Genomic DNA, 19,475 nt, shown 5'->3' with positions numbered 1-19,475 from the left:
TCACTACGGCTTCATGTGCAGAATCCACTCCTTCATTTGTCGTGCAGAGCTCACAGGGAGCGCAGTTAAACATGTTATTACCCAGGAATTTGGGGAGGCTGAGGGAAAGGCGGGTGGAGGGTGATTTTCGTGGTTGCAGTTGTGTTGTTTTAACCTGTAGCAGATGTGCTTGTGGGGTTGGGAACTGGAAGCAGCCCCTTCTCTTGAGCCCTGGTTGTGTTCAGAGTGGGAATCCTGGGGCCTGGCCTGGGCTGTGCCTCACCTCTGGCAAAGGTGCTGCTAGGATGGAACCAGGCTGCACCAAGTCACTGCCTGGCAGGACACGATTCCAGAGCTGGGAGGGACCCACAGGGATCAAATCCAGCTCCTGGCCCTGCACAGACCCCAACAATCCCACCCTGAGCATCCCTGAGAGCTCCTGCAGCTCTGGCAGCCTCGGGGCTGGGACCATTCCCTGGGGAGCCTGGGCAGTGCCCAGCACCCTCGGGGGGAAGAACCTTTCCCTGAGCTCCATCCCAAGGCCTGGCACAGCTCCAGCAGTTCCAGCATTTGCTTTTGAGACCTCTCTGGTGGAGCAACTGTGCCACCCCCTGGAGTCCCTGCTCCAGGAGAGGTTTTGGCAGCTCCCACGTGAGGGCAGCCCCAGCTCCTGCGTGGGATCTCTGCTTGCAGGAAATGCATTTCCCTTTTCGGTCGGCGAGTGCACTGCTCACACCCTCACGCAGCACTTGCTGACACACAGCTGCATCAGCACATCCTGCAGCCTGTCCAGGAGCTTCAACCTTTCCATTGCATTTTTCTACCACTTAAAATCCGGTTTCAGGTAAAAGTCAATCCATTCTGAAGGTTCTCACAAAGCTTAAAGTTGACAAGAAACTTAAAACGGTGAGAGCTGCAGACTTTTAAAATCAATATTTTATTTTACTTGAATGTGCAAATAAATATAAAAAAAAACCTACATTCAAGGAGCTGGCAAAGCAATTACAAGCCCAAAAGCAAAGATCCTTCAAACAAATGGAAGAACAAACTCTTGACTCAAGGTCGTGCAGACACACAGCTGAAACCCTCAGACACGAACAAGCCCCTCTCAAACCTGCCTGATATTCCCTTCACGTCCCTTGCTAATCTCAGCTTCGAGACAATAGCACTGTAAAGGGCAAAAGTCTTGCCTAATCAGTTCAGATTATAAATTAAGGTTTACAAAATAAGGATGCTTAAAAATACCTGAAGTACACTTAGAATGGGTTGATGGAACAGGACGGTGCCCAGGGCTGTTCCCACCTTGGTACACCTGGAATCGAACGCATTTTAAGCCACAAGTTGCCACTTATTTTCTAGTAAACAGTTTTCTGCGTCATAAAACCATAAAATTTGGCACAATTGTCATCTCCGCTGGGAGACAGCAGAGAGGTGAGCAGGGCTGAGGTGTGTTTTGGTGAGCTGGCTGGAAGGGAAAGGGGGTCACTGTGCTTTGCACTGAGCTTGTCCCCCTGCTCCCCCCAGCCCTGGCAGAGCCACGTGGTCTCTTATCACTGCAATGAGGGCAGGGGAAGAACCTTCAGATCATTCCAGGAACCAAAGTTTAGCAGAGACCCAGATGGGGAGAACACGGGTTCTTGATGAAAAGTCTCTGCTGGCAGTGGTTGTGCAAGTGGCCACGAATGCCAGAGAGTGGCCTCCCTCCTTCCCTCCCACTGATTATTTTGCAAAAAAGACAAAGACCCGGGACAGTTTTCTATTAAACGTGCCCCAAAGGCCAATTTTTCTACTGTCAAGTGAGACAATTGCGAAACCAAATGTCGTACAGTGGAAATAACCCAGGACAAATCCTACAGGCTGCTCCTTAGGTCTGGCAGAAATCACCACCTAAAAATCAAAGCCACAGAAAGTTTCGGGGTTTGGGGGGAGGGTGGGGTGGGGGCTATTGCCCCAAAAGCCAGGGAAAAGTTGGAAGCAAAGCTGAAAGGAGGCTGGGTACGCCCCAAAATGTTGTTTGCAATACACTCCACGGACAGTGTGCTTGCCCTCGGCCCCTGAAAAACAGGAGTGAAGTCACACTGGGGCTGCAGGACAGACACGAGTACATTTCCTTGATTTCTCACTGGATTAAGTCAGATGCAGTGCTCTGCACAGATCAGGGCAGGCTGTGTTAGGTTTCACGGCCAAAAAAAGCTTCGATAGCAGTAGGGATGCTTCAGTGAAAAAGCTCACCTAGGATGGTTGCGGCTGGATCTCGCTCTGCTCCTCGCAGATTCCCCGCTGTCCCTGCGAAGGCAGCGCTTGTGCTGAGCCAGCAGACTCAGGAGGGGCCGTGGCTCGGAGCCGAGCTGCCGGCCGCGCTCCCGGAGCTCCATCTGCCGCTGTCACCGCCGCGCTGCAGCCCCGCCGGGCGCCGGGCGCGCACGGGGAAAGCCCAGCTCCGGAGCTGCCCGGCCACATGCAAACACGAACCCAAAACCGGGCCAGGCCTCGCAGTGGATGTTCCTCCCCGTGGACGTTCCTCCCCGTGGATATTCCTCCCCGTGGATATTCCTCCCCACGGATCTTCTGGAAGGCGCAGCCTGCAGCGGGTCCTCAGCTCCAAAGCAGCGCCGGCGGCTCGGGGATCTCGGGCCGGGCATCGCTCCCGTCCCAGCACCTCAGCTCAGGGTTCTTCCCCTCGGCTCACGCTCCAGAACACTTGGGTTGATGAGGGAGCGGCAGAGCCTCGAGTGCTGGCCATCCCCGCGTCAGTTTTGGCATTTTTCTCACCAGAGCACCAAGAACAAGAGTCATTTGTTGCCTTGTTGGTTCACAGGGATAACGAAGCCCCCTTGTGCCGAGGGCTCTCGGCCCTGCTGGCACTCCCAGGGTACGGTGAAGAGTTCTGCAGGCTCCAAGACATCACAAAGTCAGGAAGATGGGGAATATTAAACCCTTCAAAGTGGAAGCAGCTGCCAGCATCTGCTCAAACACCAGCTCAGCTCCACCTCTCCAACAAAGCCACTAGTGGTAGTTCACCCCCTCACTGAGCTGGTCAGCAGTGGCCCGAAGCCAGGAAACTACTAAAAAGTGTGTGGCAATGCCAAGAGCCCCCTTCCCACAAAAGCTTTTACAAGTCTCTTCATGACGGCTGGAGGATTACACTGCAAGGAGACAAGTCTACGCCATATGGAAAATACATGATAATCCAAAGTAAAATGCTGCTTGGATAAATATCATTAATACATACATTGCATTCCCACCACTACTCTCATCGTAAATGCGCTTCACCAGCAAAGCTCTGCCTTGTCTGGGAGCTCAGGGTGAAGCGGGACGGCGGCTGTACTGCACTCTGTATCTGTTCACCGGCACCCCGTGGACATTCACTGTCTCACAGGTGGTTTTGCAGGGCACCATCTCCTCGTCCTCATCCCCCATCAGCCAGTCTTGAACCACATCCACGGCCTCCATGGACACGTTCTCCTCCAGCCACCGGTTGTGCCACTCCTCAAACTGCTGGTGGTGCTTCAGCAGCACCACGGGCTGGACCTGGGAGCAGGGCAGGAAAAGATCACTGAGAGGCTCCTGGGGGAAAAGCCAAAGCCCTCAGCTCTAGCTGAGGTGTGCAATGCTTTGGGAACAACACCAACAGAAACAGGAAACCGCAGACCTGCGTTTAACCATCCCCATTTCCTAATGTTTGCCACTCCCACTTCAAATTTGTATGTAAAGAAAAGGCTGCTAAGCTAATCCAAAGCACAGAGCATTTACCAGCTCTCCTCCACGTTACACCCAACACAGAGCAGTAACTTTCGGGCGCAGCTCGAGGGAAATCAGCCACAAGAATCATTGGTACCTTTGTTTTGGCTCCCACCCCCAACCACTGCTACAGCCCGGGCTGCAGAGGGAGCAAAAGGGAGATGTACCTGCTTGGCTCTGCAGAGAGCTCCCCTCCTGTACATGTAATCCTCGGAGTTCATGATGAACATCATCTTGTGGGTGTTGAGCTTGAAGCGACAGTCGACGTTGCAGGCGCTCTCCACCCCGATCAGCCGCTTCCAGGAGCTCTTGACCTCGCTGCGCAGGGCCCTCACCTGCTTGCACTGCCACTTGCGAAACTTCTTCAGGTTTCTGGAGCAAAACAAGGATGACAAAGCAAGTGTCACACCTGCTGAGCTGCTCTCCTCAGCTGGCAGGGCTCACAGCACAGGTACGGAATTTGCGTTTGCACGTTTGGTTTTTCAGGCTCTCTCCGGGATCTCCCTCCCTATCCTCTGACAAATATTTAGGGAAATGGGAAGGAAGTAGACCCAGGATCCCATCCAGAATCCATCCTGCTCCATTCCAAACACAGCTCCATGAACAAACCTCAGTGCAGAGGTCATAAATTTCTCTTTCAGCATTCCCGTGCAGCTCACTGGCTGGAGCAGCCCCTCAAAGGTGAGTGCATTTCCCCGGGGCTGGCACATCACCCAAACCCGCTGGCACACGGGCAGGGAGGAGGCAGCAGCTGCTGCAGGTGTGGCTCAGGGCAGGGAGCAGCTCACCTTTGCAGAAAGACTGGTTTCAGGAGGAAGCCATCGTTCTGGTTGTTGGGAGCTCCTTCCACCCCAACGTACTGCTCCATGTAGTTTGCCAGGTGCTACACAAGGGAGACCAGCTCCAGTGAGATTTCAGTTCATCAGGACAAACATCACTGCAAAGAACCTGTTTATTTCCAAGCTGTTTATTCTGAGGCTGATTTATGTTGAAACTCTTCTGCTGATGCACCTTTTCTGTCAATGGCCACAGCCCCACGTGTCACCTGCCCACCTCCCAGGCAAACTCATCCTCCTGGCAAAGCCTCACAGTTTGGAACAAGAAAGCATGGAAAGCATTCTTAGACATCTGCTCTGTGCTACACAGACTCCATGGTCACTGTGGTGTTACCTGGACCTCCACAGGATCTTCTGTCTGGGTTTCTTCTGTATCCAGCAGCTCAATGGTCATGATCACCTGTCCTTTCCTCTGGAGAAACATGACCTGTGATAAAATTACAGAAAATATTTGCCACAGGGGTTCACAATAAAAAGCTGCATGCTCACAAGTCATTTGGATGACAAACAGAAGCTAGGAGAGAAGCAGCAGGGCTTCTCAGTGAGCCACAATGTCCCCTCACTGCCCGTGCTCTGATTTTGATACCTTCTCTCCAGGTTGCTCACTCTCTCACCTGGAACTTCCAAACCCACTTCTCCCAGGTGAAGTGGGAGATTTTCTGAAGCTTTTCAGTGATTTTGTCAAGTTCCCTGGCAGAAAGGTCTTACCTTGAAGCAGTTCTCATCTGCCATGCACCGTTCAGCCTTCCACTGGTAGCTGGTCTCCTTTGCTGCCCGGACACAGCGGGACGACAAATTACCCCCAGCAGCTCCTCGCTTCCTCTCGTTCAGGTACAGCTCAACCACCTTCAAGCAGATGTCATCGCTCACTAGATGGTGAAGCTTCCATTAAAAAAGGGGGAATTCAGTCAGCAAGCCTGGGCCAAGAGTTAACTCCAGTGTGTCATGAAAGGAGTATAAAAGCACAGCATCACACTCAGCTGAAGCAGCAGACTCCAGAGACTTCCCACATTTCACTCTCCTTTTCATGACTTTGCAATAAGAGGAACAGAGGAGAGTGAGGGGCTGATGTGCCTTAACTAGAAAACCACATCTGGAAGACAGATTTGAATAAGGACCAGACATTTTTTGTGTTGCCTTAGATGCATTTTGAGTGTGGCAGAATTTTGAAAAGAACTCAAAAAACACTGAGAAATGCCAAAAAGAGTAAAATCCCCCTAAGGTGGTCCCTGTGTGGAAGCTGAATTCTCTCACTAAATTTCTGCTGGGGCATTTTTCCCTGTCAGATGTAAGTTTTGCCTGAATTTGCTGCGAGCTCAGAGCCCCGTTGCTCTGCCTGGCTGTGTGTGAGGGTGGTGAGCAGCCCCAGCCCGGCCCAGCCCTCACCTGGCGCACGATGTTCTGCACCAGCTTGTCCATGGTGAAGCCGATGTAGGCGTGGATGGTGAACATCTCGCGCAGGGTGTCCTCGTACTGCGTGGGGTCGATGTTCCCGTCCAGCAGGCTCCTCACCATGTCCAGGAAGGCTGGGTAGTACTCCTCCAGCTCCACCTCACCTGGAGTGGGGAAAGAGAATTCATTTCACATGCAGAATAGGCAGAGTGAGGTCAAGCATTGCAAGAGGTAGCACTGCTCAAGAACCACGAGATTCGCTGTGGAGAACTCCTCACAGGCAGTTCCCCACCAGCTGCCCTGACAGGCTGGGACAGCTTCCCTCAAGCACTCCCAGGACTGCCCTGGGCAATAAACTATTTCTTTGTGGGGCTGTTTACACTGCAAATCAAAGTAAGGGGTTTCTACAATGGCACCTGAGCACAGTGGGCTGGCAGGAGGCATCTGTCAGGCAGCCTGTGACACGCTGACTGTCCACAACTCACCAATGCAGCAGAGGATTGCACCTCCACACCCCTCACAGAGCTGCCTGCAGTGACTCAGACCTGCACAATGGAGCACTGGCACCCAGGGCATTAAGAGTGATTAAGCCCTGCGTTATTCTTACTTGGTTGCTTCAGTCTTAGCTCCATGGCTGGATCATTGGTTTTTTCTTTCCTCCCTTCACAGAGGAGCTTCTCTCTCTCTTTCTCAGTCCGATATTCCAGAAGCTGCTTCTGGGCCTGGCGATAAATCTTTAGGAGCCTGGAGCACAGAGTCTGGTGAAGGCGCAGGAAGAAATACCAATTATTATTGACAAAGAAGAGGCTGTAAACATCATCCAGGGTATTGTGGGGCTCAGCAGCTGTAACATCACAGAAGGTTGCTTTGGTCTCCAAAGGACTGCTTGGAGGCCCAGGCACGTGTTTTTTGCGCAGCTCAGGAGTATCCAGGTTCTGCCCCTGGTGGTTTTCTCTGTCCTCGTCTGTTGATTCCTCAGAAATGTTGTGTTCAGGTGGCTGAGAGAAGAACAGCTCAGGTATGAAGTGATGCACAATCTGCCTGATGGTTGCCTGATCCTCCTTTTGGATGGTGGGCTGCCTCTTCACGTAATAGCTGATAAGAGATGCTGCATCTTCCAAAATCTGCTTGTCTTCATAGATGAAGATAAGATGAGGTTCATTCGTGGACGAACTCCTCCCCTCCGAATGCTGCTCCTGATGCTGTAATCAAGAGACAAACAGATAAAGATCCTCCCAATCCAAGCTCAAGAGCCATTCCTGCCAGGAGGAGCCAGTATTAACACTGTGCTCGGAACAGCTGGTTTTGACTCGATTTCCAAACATTTCCACACAATCTCAGGTGCTGTGGACACATCTGGGCTACACTGCCAAGGGAGGGGATGGAGGAGGGGTCGTTCCCTGTCATACACACCTCATCGTAGACACTCTCAATTTCATTCAGCAAGCTCTTGGAGCGCAGAGCTTTGGTGTCATTCTGCTTGAAGTTGACAGCCTGGTGGTCCAGGGATTTCAAATAGGCCTTCTCATACTGCTCCCTCCAAATCTTGTTGAAGCCCTGCTGGGCCTCCCTCCATTCTTCCTCTTTTGCTTTCAATCTGCAGAAATGAACAGTCCGAGTCAGTGCAGAGAGACAGGCAGAGAAACACACCCCAAACATTTTAATGTAGCCAACTGTGGCGCAGTGAGAAGTTTTCAGTGGAAAACTGGAATTGATTCCTGGAAGCAATAAATCAATTTGAGAGAGCACCACCAGTGATGATGAGCTGAAACAACACCTAGAGAATCACAAAACCATTTGGGTTGGAAAAGACCTCTGAGATCATCAAGTCCAACCTTTGACCAATCGCTGCTTTGTCAACCAGATCAGAGCCCCAAGTGCCATGTCCAGTTGGTTTTTGAACACCTCCAAGGATGGGGACTCCACACCTCCCTGGGCACCCCCTTCCAATGTTTACAACCCTTTCTGGGAAGAAATTCCCTCTGATGTCCAACCAGAACTTCCAGCAGCGCAGCCTGAGGCCACGTCCTCTCGTTTTGTTGTTTAAAAATCCTTTAAAAATCCTTTTCCAGCTTCTTAAAGAACACAGCACAATTGGAATTACCTCTTAAGAACCACAGGGACGGCAGTAACTGGGTTTTTCTTCAGGCTCTCGATGATCTCTGGTGCTTTGTCACCGTAGATGCGATAGATGGCCCGGCGCTGGATCACTTCTGAGGTTCCTCCCAAACAATCATCCAGGCGAAACTTCTCCTGGTCCTCCTGGGTCAGGCGGGACAGTTTTTTCTGCACACTCTCCAGCACACGGATTGTGGCTAAATTGGTCTCCAGGACAACATCCAGCTGTTGAGAGTTCCCAGAAAACAGTGTCAGAAGAGGCAGAGCAGGAACACGGAGAGCAGCAGCCCAGGTTTGTGGAAGGTGTTCCAGCCCCACAGGGTGGAGCCAGGAAGCAGCAGGAAGGTTTTTACTGGAAAACACACCTCTGCCAGTTCTCCCAAAGGTCACGTGCAATTTAGAACTGGACTCGTGCCTAGCAAGAACTATTAGACTCCAAGCACAACACACCGAACTCCATCTTAAACCAACAAACACCAACAGGACTTTCAGGAACTGGCTGCTAATTCATTCAGCAAAATCCCAAGGTTTTGCTTTCTGAGGGAGCAGAAAGGGAGCTCAGCAGCAGGGGTACCTCAAAGCGCTCGTCCTCGCAGCGGTGCAGCTGCTCCTCATACGGGGTCTTCTTGGAGCTGACAAAAGTGGAGTCTTCAGACCAGGATGGAAACGAAACCCAGGTGTCATTTAACACCTGCAACAGTGCAAAGAAATGGCATTGAGCCTTGAGGACCCAGAGCTGTTCTCATGGGGTTTTCTCTCTTGTCTTTTTGCATAGTTCTTCCCATAGGACATTCCAGACCTAATTCCAAGGTCGCTGCTCCCCAGATTTGAGGTCTGTGTGGAACTGCCAGAAAACTCAATCACACCTCCCCTATCACCTCACAAACAGAGATCACTCTGCAGGGATCAGCAGCTGTAAAAAAAGGAGACAGAGCTCCCCACAACAGTGGGAATGGTGCCTCAGGCACTGCCTCACAGGGCTCTTCCTGAGAAAAAAATGTTCCGAAAGGCCACATTGGCCCACTGCTAGAAAATTAACTCCAGGATATTTAATATTCTTTTCTGCATTTGCATCTGCACACAGACTCAAAAGGTATTAGAGATGTGATTTGAGATGGGTTTAGATAAAATTAGTGAAATGTGGGTATTATTTCAATGAATTGGCTGAATAAATTGAATTAGCACTGAAAAGGGGACTCCACACGCAGCAGCTGTGGCAGGAACTGCCCCACTCCAATTTTTATGTGCTCAGGGACTGAAGAGCCTGATCCCAGAGTACCTCCTTGCAAATGGCTGTTCTCCCACTGCACTTTGGCTGCTGGTAGGTTTTTGGGAGAGCCCTGTAACTGGATCCGATGCGTTTGCAGGAAGCGTAATCGATTTCCCGGCTCATTCCATCCCCGGAGCGGTCACTCAGCGGAGAAGCAAAGGAAAGCTCTTTCACCCCAAGGAAGGACTTGAACTGTGCAAAGAGTTCTGGGAATTTCCTTCAAAAACACAAGTATTGTGTTATTTTGCTGTGGCAGTTTTAGGGCTGTTAATGCGTATCATAAAAGGGAGGCAGAAATATCTAAACAAACTCAGCATTGCAGGGAGAAATCTTTCACCAGCTTTTCGCTTCTGTTATTATTCTCTCTGAATTGCTTTAGGGTTTGTGTTTTGTTTTTTTTTTTTTTTACTTAAGGTAGGAAAATGACACAAACACTCCCCCTTAAGTGCCTGAGGAGAAACTGATCCTTGCCATTTGACTCTCCCCCTTCTGCTGCAGCCAAGCAGCTCAGGAGGCTCATGGCAGAGCTGGAGCTATTTATCCTTCTCACAGCCCTGGTCTCAGATTTCATGTTTATTCCTTTATTATACTTTGAGATATTGAACAGGGAGTGTGAACAGACAGAGGAAAATATCTTCCTCAGAAAACTCGTTAAGAGCCGTATAGATAAATTTAAAGGTTCAGGTTTTATTATTCCTTATTTTGGATTAACCTCCAATTTCTTGTGCGCTACCCAGGAAATATTTGTAAGTTAAATCAAAAGTTTCTGTAACAAAGTTCACAATGTGCCCAAAAAGTAACAGAGTAGGACCTACAAAGCACCACAGGGCAGAGAGGAAAGTTAGTAACTCACCCTAAGAAGGGTGTAACAAGCTGGAGCAACTCAGAGCCAGACACCAACTCCTGGTTGAAGAGAGCAATGCAACGGAGAAAATTCTCATAGACCTCCTGACTCTTGAGCACCCTGCGAACCTGCAGCAGTTTGGAGAGATGATCACAGCACCTGAATGCCACTTGTATTTAGAAAATTATTCATTAGCAGTCTATTCACCTTCCAAACCCACCTATTTTAATTTTTCTCGGTCTTTCTCTAGCACTTGAAAAGTCAGGGAATGTCTTAAGTGCTGCCACACAAATTGTACAGAAGACCAACCAATTAACAGCCACGTAAAAGGCTGGAGATAAGTCCAGAGAATGTGAGAAGAGGACAAACACTGACCTTGTCAAAGAAGGAAAACTCTTGCAGTGTCCCGTATTTCCCCACCGTCGCGACTGACAGATCTTTGGTACCTCGCAGCTTCATTTTCTTCTGTTAAAAGAACAAGCAGTTATATTTAAAAGGTTGTGACTCAAATCCCACCAAATTCCACTCTGTTGATACAGAACAGCTCCCTGCAAAGGCTGAGACCCTGTATTTCCCCAGCAGTGATCTGGCATTGCTGGGTCACGTCCTCACAGCAATCGCTGTCAAATGTCTCCCAGCTAAGAGGAAACGACAAAAAAAGAGAATCACTTGAGATTCTGCATAGAAGCAATAAATTGCCCCTTTCCAGGGCCAATACTTAGTACAGAAGGTTGTGACATTTAGTGTCAAACATGTTACCACACACATCTGAGCATGCATTAAAAATTCCCTTTTTCTACAGCAATTAAAATAACTCAAAATTTTGTTTCTCATACACCTACATACATCAAAGACACTACTCATTACACCTTTATCGCAGCAATTACAAATCAGCACAAGTAATATGAGGTTATTCTAAATTTTTACTTGCTGAAAGATACCTTTGCTGGGCCAGAAACAGGACGCAGCAGCAGCGGCCTGGATCGCTTCTTGCTGTGCTCCAGATTCTTCTCATGCTCAGTTTTCTGGACACTGTTCACTTCACATGGTCCATTTCCTGTGAACTGAAGTAAACAAATAATGATTTCAACATTCCCCTCTCAGATAAAGAATCCTAACAGGACACAGAGCGTGCGGTTAAGTCACCTGTTCTGAGAAAATCCAAACAATGAAGAGGAGCAATGTTCATAACTGGCTGTATGATTTTCCACGTTTTGCATATCCTACATGCAGACAGAGCATTCAATATCCTGCCCTGCTCTCAGCACGTACCAAAGACCTTTTTGCCTCTGGGAGGAACTGTCCAAACTCCGAGAGCAGATCCTCCTGTCCCCGGAACAGATTGGCCACTTCAGTGAACACTTCCTCCTCGGACATGCCCCGGAAGGGTCGGCCCTTGGTGTTCAGCTGCTCTTTCTGAAAACATACACACAGATGTTCAGAGTCAAAAGGCACCTCACTCTGCCAGAAAACTCATCCTGAGCCAAAAGCACCAATGCCACAGAACCTGAAAGGACTCAGAGCCAGCCCCAGGTTCCTACAGAGCGTCTTTCCACACACAGGATCACAAAATCAACTGAAGGTGAGTAAAGACAGGTCTGGCTACAAATCTCTTTACACCCTGCAAAGTTCCACAACTCTCACACTTTTTGTCGTTCCCTGTGAATATCTATGAGGCAGCTGTTGGATGAAGACAAGTCCTTGGGAACTCTAAGTCTGTTCAACAGGCAGAGATTAAATTTGACAACCACAACCCCAAACAGCTCCAGTGCCAACCCGCCACCCCCTCCACAAAAGGCTTTTTACCTGGTAAGTGTGAAGGATTTCTAGAAAGGATCTGTAAATCTCTGGATGGTCAAGGAAACGTGTTTTGATCTTATTCACGTAACTGATGGCATTATTGAACTCCACGGAATCAGATTCCAAGGGAATTTGGGATTTATCTTCTTTGTAGGGAAGCTGCTGCCGAAACTCCTCGGAGCAGTCGCTGTGGTTGTGGGAGTTCTCCTGGGAGTAGTGCAAGACCAGCCCACTGCCAGGGACCGTGCTGGGAACGGGCTCTGGGGGCACCTGGGGGCACAGGACACACGAGATGTGTTGGAAAAGGATCAGGGAGCAGCTCAACAACAACCCAGCAGCAGTGCTGGCAAGGTCACCAGCTAAGAAATACTGTCACGTGAAGAGGGAAGAAAAAGTATTTCAGTCACCAATCGATTTCCCTACCTGGTTTATTAACTCCATCTGTTAAAATAATCCCCAAAGTCCTCCCTGGTGTAGGAAGCACCTGACCTGTGGCTGTCACAGCCCTGCTGGCCTCACCTGAGAGGCTGCACCAAACACCTCCCACTGCAGGTTCTGCCACCACTGGTTATTGCAGAGGAACTGCCAGTTTTAAGGGGTATATTAAACATAAGGCCCTTACAGGTGTTAATTCCTAAGCAACAGAGAGATCCGAGGGAGATGAGATTTAAAAGGTAGATCCTGCTGATAACTGGGAGTTAAACCACAAGTTTATCAGCAGAATTCAGTTTATGGCTCTATTTCAGCTCCACAACCACAACAAAAAACAAGCAGGGGCAACACCCACCTGTGTCACAGCAAGTGTTTTTCACACCAACAGTACCTGATGGGGATTCCACGATCTTAAAGGCTTTTCCCAGCATAAACAATTCAATGATTTCACAGTTCTTTTGCCTGTTGCCTAAACAAGTTTCCTGGTTTCTCAGTGGAAGACTGGAAGTGCAATTCTTCCAGGATCACCCCTCGAAATTTGCCAATGCCCACAGCCCATACTGAGAGCCTGTTTAACAATGTCAGGCCAATTGCAATGTCAGTTTCCAAACATGACTGAGATATTTGGTGCTGAAGTGGTGTTTCCATGCAGAGTCATCATTCCTGTGTAAGTCAAACTACCTGGTTTGAGAATAAATCAGGGGTTGGAACTAGGTGGTCTTTAAGGTCCCTTCCAATCCAAAGCACTTTATGATTCTTTGAATAAACATTTAAATTTATATTACACCCATTATCACAGGCTTTGAAAAGCATCTAAAACCATCAGGAACATGCACTAGACACAAATCTCCACAGCCTAAACTGTGCAGGCGTGTCTAGTGACACATGTTTATTTAGAGAATAAGAGCTCTGTGACCTACCTGGCTATTCAAAGGTGACTGTATACTTAACTTCCCGTTCTTTGGAATTTCTATCCTGTAGCCCAGAGGAAGAAACGCATTGAATCCTACAATGAGGTCGGGATGCTCGTGGAAAAGCTGGGAAACACGTCGGATGACTCCAGGTGTGTCAATGCTAAAATGGAGAGGGGTTTGTTGCTTTTATCCAAACCAGAAACACAAGTTAAGCCCAGAAAACGCCAGAGAAACGTGAAGAATCTGGTAACTTAGGGATGCAATTCTTTTTAAAAAAATTAACCCAGTTAGAGGGAATGACCACTGCAGCCTCGCCCTGGGGATGTTATCCACGGAGAGGAGAGATGAGTGCGCAGGTGGGCAAAGGGACAGGACAGCCACCACCTCCAGGGCTGGCAGGTCACAGCTTCTGCTCAGGCCGCTTCACTTGCCGAGATCTGCGTTTCAGAGTGGAAAGTAAATGCAGATTTGCCTTCTCCTGTGGATTTCACCTCTGGAAAATTATGGGATGGGCAGAAGGACTCCAGCTTCACATGACTGCACCACTGGGGGACAGGGCAGTGAGGGTGCAGAGGGAAAATGATGGGGTGAAGACTGGGGGGCTCTGCACAGGCAGAGAGACCCCACAAAGGCTGAGACCTGAGGGAACTGCTGGAGCTGTGCCAGGGCTTGGGATGGAGCTCAGGGAAAGGTTCTTCCCCCCCGAGGGTGCTGGGCACTGCCCAGGCTCCCCAGGGAATGGTCCCAGCCCTGAGGCTGCCAGAGCTGCAGGAGCTCTCAGGGGTGCTCAGGGTGGGATTGTTGGGGTGTCTGTGGAGGGACAGGAGCTGGATTAGATCCCTGTGGGTCCCTCCCAGCTCAGGATATTCTGGGATTCTGTGAAAGGCTGAGGAGCTCCCCGGAGCACCCTGGGGGGCAGGACCTGGGCTTTACCTCTGGCTCTTGAACTCCTTCATGATCTCCAGGAAACCGTTGTAGGTGGCAGGGTCGCTGCCAAAGCGGATCTTCACCTGGTCCAGGTAGGAAAGCGCATCCTCCACCTGTGGGGGAGAACACGGTGGGAACAGGCCCTGGAGCTCCCCACGGCCCCAGAATCGGGGCGGGGGCACCTCAAGACGCTGTAGGGGGTGGGAAGCGGCCCCGGGGGAGCCGGGCAGCACCGGGGAAGGGCACTCGGTACCGGGTGAGGGCAGGCCCCGGTGGGCTTCCCGTGTTGGGGGCTGTCAAGGCACCGAGGGGGGCACGGCACCCGGGAGCCGGGAACAGGTCCCTGGGGAAAATGACCGCGGTACCAGAGAGGAACAGCAGGGCCGGGGAGAGGGGCACGGCCCAGGGGAGGGGTGAACTGGCCCGGGGAGCACTTACGGTACCGGGGGAACAGGACGCGGCCCCAGGGGACCCCACAGAACCAGCGGAGGAGGGCGGGGAAGCCCCCGGCGCAAGGGAGACAAGCTCCCGGGACACCCCCCGATACCCGCGGATGAGGGACCAGCCCCGGGAGGCGAGTTCGGCACCGCTGCCGAGACAGGGCAGGTCACGGCGGGGGCGGGCGGGGCCGTCCCGGGGGGGCGAGGAGCGGCCCTTCGCGGGGGCGGGGAGGGTGGGGAAGGGGCGATCGCGGCCGCCGGGGCGGCCCCCGCACTCACGTGCACCGGCAGCTTCTCGTGCGGCGCGGCCCGGCCGCCGCCGCCGCCCCAGCGAGGGGCGCTGCCCCCGCCGGCCCCGCGGCCGCCGCCGCCCCCCGCCGCCATGTTGGAATCGGGCGGGAGCGCGCGGCCCCGGCGGCGCGCGCGGCCGCTGCGTCAGCGCGCACGGCCCGAGCCACGCCCCCCCGCGGCGAGGCCCCGCCCCTTTGCGCGTTCACACGCCGATTGGCCACGCCCCCACCGGGCCACGCCTCTGTGCCGCCCGTCCTCTGCGGCCACGCCCATTTCCCCACAGGCCACGCCCCCCGCGCCGCTTCCGTTCGTTCGAGCGCCGCGGCGGGAGCGGCGCCTGAGGGAGCGGCTGAGGGAGCGCCGGGGCCGCGGCGGGGCTGAGGGGGAACAGCGCCCGCGGGCCTGAGCTGCGGGGGCCCGCGGGGGCTGCGCGATCCCAGCGAGTCGGGAGGAGCCGGAGGCTGAGAACTGGAACCGCCCGGGCTGGAGGAATCCCGCCTGGGGCTGCGGGGCTGAGGGAGCCGGGGGTGTTGGAGGGGTTCAGACGGGGCTGGGGAAGCCCACGAGGGCTGGTGGGGCCCGAAGAGAGCTTGAGGAACGAAGTCTGGAGGAGCCCCGGGGGTTGGAAGAGCCATGGGGGGCTTGGGGGTGCCCGGAGCAGCGTTTCACTGGTGTGCACTGAGCTCAGGGGTTGTTCTGGGGTAGCAGGATAAATGTGGGCTTAAAAATGCCACTTTCCTCAGCAGTCCCTGGCAGCAGGCAGTTTGAACTCAGTAAAACCCAGTTACATGAAGAGCAAGGAGGAGAGGGAGGATTAAAAATAAACCATGCGCTTGTTTTCCCTTAAAGCATCACTGATGAATTGCATGATAGAAACGTGCAGAAGCCTTTCTTGCTTTGCCTTTAAACGTGCTGCTGGCATTTGAACCCAGAATATTCTTCTCTATGCTGTGCTGGAATATTCCAGCTGCTTGCAGCTTCCAGGCAGGATGCTCACACGCTGCCTCTGGATTTGATATTCCATCCCTTCTTTTGATACTTGCACAAACTGCTCCCCTGTGACCCGTTTCCCTTCTGACAACATGAAGGATGCCACAGACTTGTTTAATACAGGAAGGATTAAATTAATACAGACTTTCGGTGCTTGCAACATCCCAGACTGTGATGGATTGTTTCAGACAAGTATTTATCACCTTTGGAGAAGCAGGCACTGCAAAGGCCTTTCAGGAGAGATGTGGGCTGAAAATGGATGGCTGGCATTGGATTGTCGTGCTGAGAAATACAGGGTGAAGTGGAGATGCTTTAGAGTTTTCAGTGGTTATTCAGTGCTTTAGAAGAGAGATATAAATAAAGATTTTTGCAGGAGTGATGCTGGTAAGCGTGGTGGGAGCCAAATACAGCTTCTGGGTTATGAAGCACTCATAGCTGTGCAGGAAAGAGAACCTGGTAGCACAGAGTAAAGCCCTTTATTCCGCCTGTGGTCAGGAATATCTCAGACATATCCTTGGTGTGTTGTCAGGTGAGAGAAAATCAGCATTGATCCAGCCTCCTGCACCATTTTTTTTTTCTTTTCTCCTCTCGGATTCTCCCGAGCTGGCCCAATTCCTGTTTTCTCTTACCGTTGCTAACTTGAGAAGTCTCATCCTCTTCCCTGGTTTGTGCCACGTGGCTCACCCTGGTGACATGAGCAGAACCGGCTGCAGATAAATAACTCCTGTGAGTTTTGTTTTCTGTCAGAGCGGAGTTCCCAGCCCTCAGCCACTGCCAGCACCAGCACCTGGGTGGTGCATCCAGCTGTAAGGGTGCTCCCAAACCAGCCCTGGGTGCTGGGAACAGCTTGTGCCTGCCAGTTTGTCAGGATTTGGGTGTTCTGGGGAATCCTGTGAGCTGGATCCTGCCTGGCAGCCCGGGGCAGTAATTAACCATTGACACTCAGCGCCCTGGTGCCTCAGAATAGCTCGGCTCAAGTTGCTGCTGACAGAGCTCCAAGAGACCGTCGGCTCCACTGCCTGCCAAGCAGATCTGCCTTCTGTGACCTTCCAAAGGGAGCCCTCGGGCCCCAGGGCCGTCCTGGAGGACTGAATCCCTGCTGGCCCTGCTGTGGATGACTCTGGAAAGTGACCCCAAGGAAATCAGGGGGCTGGCTTCTGATGGTGTGGGTGGGCCTGTGGATCACTGGGTGTGGATCTGCAAGGAATAAATCATCGTGAGCTATGGCAAACTGCTTTTCCTGCCTCTTGATTGCCATGTGGTTGACGTTTCTGTGGTTCTGGAGGAAGGATGCCAGTGACATCCTGCCTGGAGTTCGCTGTCCCAGAGATCAGCCCTGTGAAAAGGAGCTGGCTTTGCTCAGGTATTTCCAAATATTTCACTCAGGCAGATGTGTCCAGGGTGTCACACCCTTCACCTGTGAAACGAGGAAATCAGACTGGTCTTGCTCTGTCTGCCCTCAGATGGGGCTCATGGTTGGCTTCCTTACTTGTGAAATTGCTTCTTATTCATATTTCTAATCTCCACCTGTCACAAGCTATTCCAGACAAAAGCTTTGGAGGTGAGATTAAACAGCTCTACAAGCCTGGAACAGATTTCCCAAAACCTTTTGCTTTAGAGCAGCAGGGAGGAGCAGTCTCTGTCAAGTGATAACAGCCTAATGCCAGAAGGGAAAAACTTGTCTCCTTACTCTGTTCACAGCACCTGGAGCTGTTCAGTTCAGCCATGGGCTTCCTTTGCCCTCAAAGGTGCCTGGTTAGATCCTGCCCAGTTTGGGTTGTGCTGGCTCTTCAGCTTCTAGGAGTCCACATTTAAAACATTTCAGAAATGAAATTGTGTTTCAGGCCTCAGGCACACACTGACATGAGGCCCTGAATGGATAAAGTGCTCTCCACTCAAGATTGAAAATAAAAGGGGAACAGAAAGGCTTGAAGCAGAAGAAAACAAGGGTCATCTTTTCAGAAGGGTGGCAGCGCTAGAAACAAGTTCAGGACTGCAAATCCGAGCCTCACACAGGACTCTGGGGACAAACCCAACCCCTGTGGTGAATGAGGGACGTGTTCTGGGTTTGTAAGAGATGCCCCTGGTTGGGAAATTGCGCAGCTTTCCTTCCTCCCTACCTGGACAGAGCAGCCTGAGAGCCAGGGACAAGGCTGCTGTTGCCACTCCCTCACATTCCCAATCTGTCTCTGGGAACCTGTGCAATCCCTCTGGATCTGCCAGGTACAATGGCACATATTCCTCCAAGCCTATAACAATAAAACATTAGTTACTGATTTATTCAGCCGAGAAGCCTCCAATCCCCTTCAATGCCATGTCCTTATGATTTAATTCTTCTATTTCCTTCAAGAGAAGCCCAAAGGCAAGCTTAGAAACAGTAAAAAATAATCATGTCAGCTTCAGTCTCTTTTACTGCTTACATCTCATTCCCCAGGGAAAGGACTCCCTGTGCCCAGGCGCGTTCTGCCTCTTCACAAAGAGAATTTCACCCCAGATTTGTTACCCCTTAAGCACAAGAGTTAAATAAAGCCACATGGGAAATTCCACATGCTGCCCCCTTTGAAAGGACCCTTGGCATTTGAGGGAGTAGCTGTTGCCAACACCTCCCTACGGAATGGGAGCTACTGGACCTGCGGTGGGAACAGACTCGGACTCATCTGCTGCTGCCGCCACAGAGCAAACCCTTCTCGAGCAGGCTGCCCCATCAGAGCGAAGGGCAAGAGTGGGACATGAAGCCAGGACAGCTGAGTGAAGGAAGGAGGAATTAACAGTGAAATTTGTTCTGGCCCCTTGCAAAGCTATGAAGCACAGCAGGAGGGAGGATTGCTTTTCGGTTTGGGGATTGTGGGAGTCTGAGGAGGATGCTCTGTTTGGAATGGAGAAGGAAGGTCTGGTGATTACCAGATCTGTCTGGCTCATCAAACCTTTGCATGTTATAAGAAATACAAGAAATACAGTTAAACAGATGTGTCAACACAGACAGAGATCTCCCACTAAATCCCCCTGTCACCCTCCCTTGCCTCTGGATCAGAACAATGGATGTTGGTGTTTCTCCCTGCAGCCCTGAGCTGAGTTTGGGATTGGAACTCCACAGACTCAGAGTTCCTCCCTCAGACACAGTCACAAGCAGCAGCCTGTGGCTGCAGAAGACATCCACACATCTGTCACCTCTCCAGAGACGTGGGAGATGAGTTCTGCTGTCCCCAGGTGCCGAGCATTGACCTAAGGAAGAGGTGGCAAGGGAGACAGCAATAGCAAAGCCTGAGACAGCTTTTCTGTCCTCAGCCTTCAAGGCTGTGGCTGCAATGTTGTGGTTCTTTCAGTCCCTTTAAGATAAAGACTGCCTGTACCTTTGTACCTGGGGAAGAACAGACAATCCTGTGCCCCTCGTCCGCAGGAAGGTGATGTGAGGACTCTTTGGGATGTGTATCCTGGATAATAAACCTGGCTCTGCCAGAAATCGAATTCCAGACGTGCAGACTGTGATCCGTGGCAGCAGAA

The 19,475-nt window shown here is 51.5% G+C and overlaps 1 protein-coding gene across 2 annotated transcripts; it reads right to left on the bottom strand.

The window, feature by feature from the left end:
• Positions 1 to 897: 897 nt before the first annotated feature.
• SIN3B (SIN3 transcription regulator family member B) lies at positions 898 to 15,077 on the bottom strand. 2 transcript variants are annotated; one of them, XM_040086690.2, is made up of 19 exons: positions 14,973 to 15,077; positions 14,260 to 14,366; positions 13,333 to 13,486; positions 11,987 to 12,250; positions 11,453 to 11,596; positions 11,122 to 11,244; positions 10,556 to 10,645; positions 10,190 to 10,308; positions 9,346 to 9,553; positions 8,641 to 8,757; positions 8,053 to 8,291; positions 7,362 to 7,545; positions 6,556 to 7,150; positions 5,943 to 6,112; positions 5,265 to 5,438; positions 4,891 to 4,983; positions 4,509 to 4,603; positions 3,888 to 4,092; positions 898 to 3,510 (listed from the first exon to the last, which is right to left on the bottom strand). In XM_040086690.2, the coding sequence occupies exons 1-19, from the start codon at positions 15,075 to 15,077 to the stop codon at positions 3,280 to 3,282; spliced, it is 3,417 nt and encodes a 1,138-aa protein (XP_039942624.2). In that variant the 3' UTR covers positions 898 to 3,279. The 2 variants fall into 2 exon arrangements, with proteins under 2 accessions (XP_039942624.2, XP_039942625.1); XM_040086691.2 differs by lacking the exon at positions 14,973 to 15,077 and adding an exon at positions 14,692 to 14,787.
• Positions 15,078 to 19,475: the final 4,398 nt, after the last annotated feature.

Source organism: Hirundo rustica, chromosome 26, assembly GCF_015227805.2.
Source record: "Hirundo rustica isolate bHirRus1 chromosome 26, bHirRus1.pri.v3, whole genome shotgun sequence".
Lineage (NCBI taxonomy): Eukaryota > Metazoa > Chordata > Aves > Passeriformes > Hirundinidae > Hirundo > Hirundo rustica.
This window is presented reverse-complemented; position numbering and strand designations above follow the sequence as displayed.

Bases quoted from the DNA above. Each gene is read 5' to 3' on its own strand.
- SIN3B (XM_040086690.2), bottom strand. From the start codon at position 15,077: ATGGCGGCGGGGGGCGGCGGCGGCCGCGGGGCCGGCGGGGGCAGCGCC. The intron at 7,546-8,052 runs GTAATTCCAATT...TCATTTCTGCAG, and splicing joins GTCCCTGTGGTTCTTAAGAG to ATTGAAAGCAAAAGAGGAAG. The intron at 4,093-4,508 runs GTGAGCTGCTCC...GTTTTGCTCCAG, and splicing joins AAACCAGTCTTTCTGCAAAG to AAACCTGAAGAAGTTTCGCA.